The sequence below is a fragment of the Pteropus vampyrus genome, unplaced genomic scaffold (assembly GCF_000151845.1).
Source record: "Pteropus vampyrus isolate Shadow unplaced genomic scaffold, Pvam_2.0 Scaffold385, whole genome shotgun sequence".
In the NCBI taxonomy this organism is placed as follows: Eukaryota; Metazoa; Chordata; class Mammalia; order Chiroptera; family Pteropodidae; genus Pteropus; species Pteropus vampyrus.
The window spans coordinates 525017-531944 of NW_011889166.1; the positions used below are offsets into that span (position 1 = coordinate 525017).

At 52.0% G+C, this 6928-nt stretch overlaps 1 protein-coding gene across 1 annotated transcript in view; it reads left to right on the plus strand.

Moving 5' to 3' along the window:
* The window catches only part of LOC111731568 (tRNA (cytosine(34)-C(5))-methyltransferase-like), a gene marked incomplete at its 5' end in the record, with an annotated part of 7546 nt that extends 4645 nt beyond the window's left edge, over nucleotides 1-2901 (plus strand). The window contains one exon of the mRNA XM_023523225.1: nucleotides 1999-2901. Coding sequence (XP_023378993.1) covers nucleotides 1999-2308 — 310 coding nt within the window. The remainder of the gene's footprint in view (nucleotides 1-1998) is intronic.
* Nucleotides 2902-6928: the final 4027 nt, after the last annotated feature.

Genomic DNA, 6928 nt, shown 5'->3' on the forward strand with positions numbered 1-6928 from the left:
GCGGCAGGCGAGGTGACGGGGGACGAGGGCAGAGTGGTGCACGTGCGTCCCTTTGGGGCGTATGTCGCATGGAGCAGACGGGACAGACTGCGGGCAGTGACGCGACGGGCGCTCAGCAGTGGCTTCTGGGTATTTGCGTCGGGCACATGTCGTCCCCTGAGAACAGGAGGGAGGAACTCGGTGCGTGTGAAATGCAGGCTGGGCAGCTGAGCAGCCATGCGAGGCGCTGAGCGGGAGGGAGTGCCAGGGACAGGCCCGTGGGCTCCGTGAGTGGACCCACCCTGTGGGGAGCCGGGGGCCTGCGGGCCCGCCTGAGGAAGACGGACGAGGTGGACGGGACAGGGGCCCGCGGGGGCCGGACCTCGCCCGGAGAGCATTGCAGAGCCCCAGGGGCGAGGGCCCTGGGACCCTGGGGGTTGTGGGGAGAATAGACGAGTCTGGGGAAGAGCCGAGGAAGGCGCAGGGCGAGGCTGGGTGGCGGGTCGCGGGGTCGAGCCGGTGTAGATGCTTTCCCGCAGGGTTGAGCGGGTGTAGACGCTTTCCCACAGGGTTGAGCCGGTGTAGACGCTTTCCCGCAGGGTTGAGCGGGTGTAGACGCTTTCTCGGAGTTTGCTGTGACATAGGTGGGGGCGTTTCCCGGGCAGGGGTCGGGTCAGGATAGGGTCAGAGTGTCTCGTGGCTTCTGCGCTCACGGGAGAACCAAGACACCGGAGGGCACGGCCAATGTCTCAGGAATGCACGTGGTTTTACAAATCCGTTTGGCCAGAGTTGTTTTTTAAAGGAACAGTACTAGGATATTTTAAAAGCTGGATTTGCTTTTCCCCATGCAAACACTAGTTTTCTAGTAGTCGAAGTACACCAATGAAAAGACAGCTCCAAGAATTATTAGACTAAAAAAAAAAAAGAATGGGAGTTTGAGGATTTCTTGTGTTTTTTGGTGGTTATTTTCGAACTCCTTGTTCATGCTTTACTCTGGGGAAAATGGAAAAGTTCCGATGGGTTTCCCCCGCTCTTTTTAGTGGTTTTCCTCTCTCCGTTCAGGCCCTTCCATTACCTTTCTCTGTTTTTTAAAATATAACTGAAGCCTTCTGTGCCCATTCCTTCTTTAGCCTCTGTCACTGACGCCTGGCGTCAGGTAGGTTTGGGACCTGTGTTACATTATACAGGGCCTTTAGGAGCCTAAAAGCTACGCCAGAGTCACATCTGAAAGAAATTAAATAACGGCGCGCACAGCAGGGACGTGCGTGGTGCGCGATGAGCACAGAGTGACAGACCTCTCCGCCGTCTCGGGCATGGAAAAGGGAGGTGACGTGGGCTGGCGAGTAGGTAGGCGCTCGGAAGGCGGGCTCCAGCAGGCTGGGGGCAGGGATGCTTTGGACCCAGGTGGCAGTGCGCGCTGGCAACAGGCATGGTGTTCCCTGGAGGGTTGCGTTGCTATGTGGGTGGGTAACCAGGAAGAGCTAATGAGGGTCACTCAGACCAAATTACGTGGCGCATTGAGTCTCAGAAGCATGGGTGGTTCTGGGTGCCAGGCCTGGTGCTCCAGTCTGCCAGCGCTGTTGCTTTGGGTCAAGGTGCCCAGCCTCCGCGGAGGCTCAGTCTGTCCATCTGTAAACATGGGCAGTGAGCCGTGAGGGGCAGTGCAGCAACTGGACCGAAATGTCCGGTGTTGTCAGGGCGAAGCGTCACAGATGGGTCTTCCCGTTTGAGAGGAGGACCGAGTACGTGGAAATTCTAACGCTGAAAGCGTAGAATCTGCAGATTCGGGCGCCGTCTCACTGTGAGCTTGTAGACGGGAAAACGGGCCAGCCGGAAGGTGTCGGAGGTCCCCAGGGCACGGACAAGGAAGCTGATCTCCCTCTGCGCAAACGCTCCGTAGCCCGCAGGCTAAATGGCTTCCCCACGGTTTAGCGGTCGGTGTTTTTTTGGAGCGATCGCACATCCTCAGGTGCAGTCACGGGGACTTTTAACACTTACGCGAAGCCGTTTTGTCTCTAGGAAACCAGACACCCTGCAGTGTCCCATCGTGTTGTGTGGATGGCGGGGAAAGGCCTCAATTCGAACTTTCGTGCCCAAGAATGAGCGGCTGCATTACCTCAGGATGATGGGGCTGGAGGTGCTGGCAGAGAAGAAGAAGGAAGCGCCTGTCCTGACAGGCGACAGTGCCGCAGGCTCCGGGCCACCGGAGGACGAGGCGAGTGCCGACCGGGACGAAGAGCAGGCTGCCAGTGTGGACGCTGGCGCAGGCGGTGACCCGGCCGGGGGTCCTGGGGCGTCTGCACCCCAGTCCAGAACTGCTGACCTGTAAAGCACGATTTTAACGGCTGGAAACGGACGGGATGGTAGAAGCTTCTGCGAGTGACCGCCGTCCTGCTGTCGCACGGCGTGTGAGGAAAGTGTGTTTTCAGCTTGTTCGTTGCTCCTTTTACTTTGTTCTCTGGCGAAGCTGAGCCCAGCGCCTGCCGCCGGTGGGAGGCTTCGTGGTCGAGGTCTCGCTTCCATCAAGAAATGTCACTGCCCACGCAGAAACGTTCAGGTCCCTTCATTACACCTGCATTGGTCTTAAAGTCCAGTATTTCTTTTAATTATTATTTATAGGGAGGATCTGTACGTCCTTACGAGTCGTCGGAAACCATGCCGTAAGCTTTAATAATTGAATTAAGTTGCGTATCAGTGCGACGTTGGTGCACAGTGGGTTAATATCCGGGCTGTCAGACAGCTTCTGTGCCTTTATAACAAAGAGTGAAATGTACCCTGTCGTGTCAGAGAGACCTGTGTCATGAACTGTGAGGCTCATGAGGGTTTTATGTGCTTTTAGGAAACGAAGCACTTTGCAGTTTTAATTTTTTAATGGGGTTTGGGATGCCTGGAACGTTTAATTAAAGAGACTAATGAAATGTGTACGTGTGTGTGACTTGTTTTATTCTTCACGAGGCAGAAGGAACAAACTTCTTTTCGGGTAAGTGGAAATGTTAGAATTAAAACATTCTTATCTCAACCGGTCAGAGGCGTGGGGGGCAGCGGGCCAGGACAGATGGCGTCAGGCTTCCAGAAAAGAAGGGAGGGGGTGGGTGGTGGCCCCGCAGGCCCTGTCCCCTAGCTGTCATCGTTACTAAACATACTAAGACCTTTCCTTGTTTCCCTGCCCCACCTGTTTGTACTATTTTCAAATAAATTGCATCCAGTAACATTTGTGAAAAATAGCCTCAGGTCGTACCCAAATAGTAACAATTCCTTAATATTAAATAGCTCACGTGGAGTAATCTGTACACTGAGAACCGTGCCACACGGGCGAAAGGTGCTGGAGACGAATGAGGGGAAGGATATTCCGTAATCGCGGGTCAGAAGAATTAATGTTAAAACGTCCGTGCTACCCAGTGTGATCATGGAGTCCATAAAAATCCCAGTGGCGCTTTTCACAGAAATGAAAGAAGCAATCCTAGCATTTTGTATGAAACCACAAAGGCCCCTAATAGCCAAAGTAATCTTGAAAAAAAGAGTAAGGCTAGAGGCATCGTATTTCCTGATTTCAAACTATATTTTCTTAGCTGTGGTAATCAAAACAGTATGCTGTTGGCATGGAGACGGACACTTAGGTCAATAGAATGAGGGACCCGGAGCAAACCCGCTCCCGTGTGGTCGATTTCTGACAAAAGAGCCAAGAATATACAACGGGAAAGACAGTCTTTGGCGGCGATGGGGAAACCGGACGGCCACGTGGACAAGTGGAACGGCCTCTGTCTTACACCACGTGCAAAATCGGCTCAGAACGGGTTAGACCTAATAGCAGACCTGGAAGAAAACAGTGGGCGAGCTCCTGGACGTGGGTCCTGGCAATGAGTTCAAGAAGTCAAAAAATTAAAGGGGACCAAATCAAACTAAAAGCCGCTTAGCAAAGGAAGCCAACAAAGTGCAAAGGCAGCCCGTGGGGTGGGAGAAAAGTTTTGCAAACTACGTATCTGATAACAGATTAGTATCAAGTAATATCCGAAGAACTCATACAACTGAGTAGCAGAAAAACAACCCAATTTAAGTAAACAGGAAAAAGGCCTGAATAGGCATTTTTCCAAAGAAGACAGGTAGATGGCCAACAGATAACATGAGAAGTGTTCCCTTCTGGTGTCTACCCAAGGGCACGGAACCAGTATCTTGACTAGACGTCTGTGCCCTCATATTGACAGCATTGTTTACAACAACTTAGCTAAGTCAGCGCGCCTGTCAACGGATGGATAAAGACGTGGTACAACGTCTACACTGCAATACGGGCCATGAAAGAGGAAATCCTGTCATTTTGACAACATGGATGGACCCCGAAGGCATTATGTCAAGGGATTAGCCAGAAGTACTGTGTGGTATCACTTATATTTGGAATATATTATATAAAGTCAAACTCAGCAAAGTTCTTAGTTCTCTTCAAGCTTCTCCGGGCCTGCTTCTTAGAGATTCTGTTTCATGCAGCTGGGGTGGAGTCTAAACCACGTATGGTTCTAATGTGCGTCCAGGTTAGGGGACTTTGGGTTTAAATAACCTTGCCTCATCTATAACGATGAATTATAACCCTTGGTGTATCTTTGCAGTAAAAATGGCTGTTTGTTTAGTTGAGGTGCATTACAAACATTGTTTCGTGTAGTTATATGTAGGGCAGATACTGCGTGGCAGAACCAAGACTGAAATCCAGGTATGTCCCCACTCATCCTAATTACCGTGGGCTCATTTGGACAACAAAGCATCCTTGTGAATTTACATATTTGACATATAAGCAAACCAAGGCCCAGATAATAACATACTTAATAGAACACAGTGCCTGACCATTGCAAATGATGTTTAACTGGTATCAGGAGAAGCCACACAATTTGCACAAGGAAAACTTAATAGAATTACTAACTCGAATGGGGTAATGAGATTGGCTAGTAAAAAGCAGAGAATACTGAAGAACAAAACCACTGTTACCCCAGTGCTGGGATAGAGCACCTCAAGAATTCCGGCCCCTCCCCTTGCCCCAGATTTGTTGGGAAGGGCGTGACCACAGTTCACGGAGTGACCATGGCTCACGGAGTGACCATGGCATTCTGCACAGGCCGAACCCGCTGGGTCGCTCTCTAGGCTGCTGGGGGAATCTGTGAAGTGTCTCACAGACGCACCCTGCTATGGGAGCATCAAGGGGACACTGGGGAAGACGGCTGACACCCAGGTGCTGCCGGCCACTGCACTGCAGGAGCCCAGCACCTGGAACCCTCACGCCGGAGCATAGCCTGGGGATCTAGGACACCAGAATCAAGAAGCGAAACCGGGTCTTCCTGCCTTGTCTCTAGCGCCCTCTACTGACAGTGTAATGTGGTGCCCGCTGGCAAAAGCATTTCGAGGGCCGGGATGCATTTTGGCAGAGGGGATGGGCTGAGTGTGGAGCCGGAGATGGCGAGCTGACAACTGGTGTGTGACTCATTTAATCCAGTAACCCACGGGAAGGGGGTTGTTCTTACCCCTACGTACATATACGTGAGGCAAACGAAGTAACCGGACGTCGCAGTGACAAAGCCAGAGTTCTCGTTTAAGAAGTCGAGCCGCGGGGGCGGAGCCAGGGGTCCAGCAGAAAGTGCTGGCCTCTGTCCCAGGACCCCTCCCTTCAGCGGACGGCCTCGTGGCAACGGCCACTTTTCAGTCATCACATTTTTATGGCTTTGGCAGCTTTTCGAAATTGCCAGGAACGAGTGCACCTCCACAGGGACAAATGTGGCAATCGAGTGTGTGTTTTCCCGCTTCTTTTAACATTCAGGCTATTGAAAGCCTCTGAGCTTTTTGGTCGAATGTAAATTTAGGAACTTTTCTCCAAATGGAAGATAATTAGGAGGGTCTGTCTGGACCGAGATACGGGTCGAATCCATGCATCTAATTTCACTGCCTCCCGAGGCCTCGTGACACAGCGGGAATGACATTTGAGCAGAAACAGGGAAGGGGAGTTTAGAAGTGACACGGGTTTGGAAGCAGGGAAGCAAATGGACAGGTGGTGATGGACCCTGAGCCCGTGGCGAGGACCACGGAGAAACTGTCCGCTGTGTATCAGGGTTCGTAAAAGACTCACACCTGGCTGAGTCAAGACTGGCTGAGGCGGCTTGAGAAGCAGCTGAATCTTGGGGCCCCCTCATCTGCATGATGGGGGGCCTGGGTGCCACACCGGGCGCTTGTCCCCAGCGGGTGAGGACTGCACACCCTGCCCTTCCCTCGGCGGCCAGACCTGTCTCTGGTGGGAGCTTACGGGCAGACGCCTCTCTGGGGAACCTGTCCCGCTCCAGAGAAAAGATAAGGATAGTGGCCTTGGGGATCCCAAGAAATGGCCCCCTCACATCCCCCTCAGAGATGACAAGTCACACCAACAGTGCTGCCAGCAGGCCTTGGAGCCCTCGCTTAATCAGAATGGGAAAGCAGAGACTCCCAGATATATGAAAGCGGCCTCCGGCACTGAATACAGGGGTCAAAGCGAACGGGAGAGAGCAGCCATGGTACACAGACCACACGGGGAGAAAGCGTAAAAACCCCTTTCATTAAGCAGGGCTTTAATGTCACGTAGCCAAGCCTGATAAGACAGTTTAAAAAATAAAGTTCCGAACATGAACAGACACTGCAAGTTCTTTCTCCAATTTGAACCAATATTTTGGCTGGGGGCATCTCCAAAAATGGGGGCCTTGCAAAAGAAAAGGGCTTCGGTAGAAGGATTTCTCGCCCATAACAGCATCTGAAGAAGAGCCACCCATGGGAACCAGCGGTCGCCATTGCAGGTGGGTGATAACGGAGATGTAGTTTTCACTTAAAACCCGCTGTTCCCTTTGAACTTTGAAGTACCATTTGAGAAGATGAATAAATGCCCTGAAAAAGAATGACAAACACTGTGACCCGGGAGGTCTCCTTCCTCGTCTTGCGGATGTGTAAAATG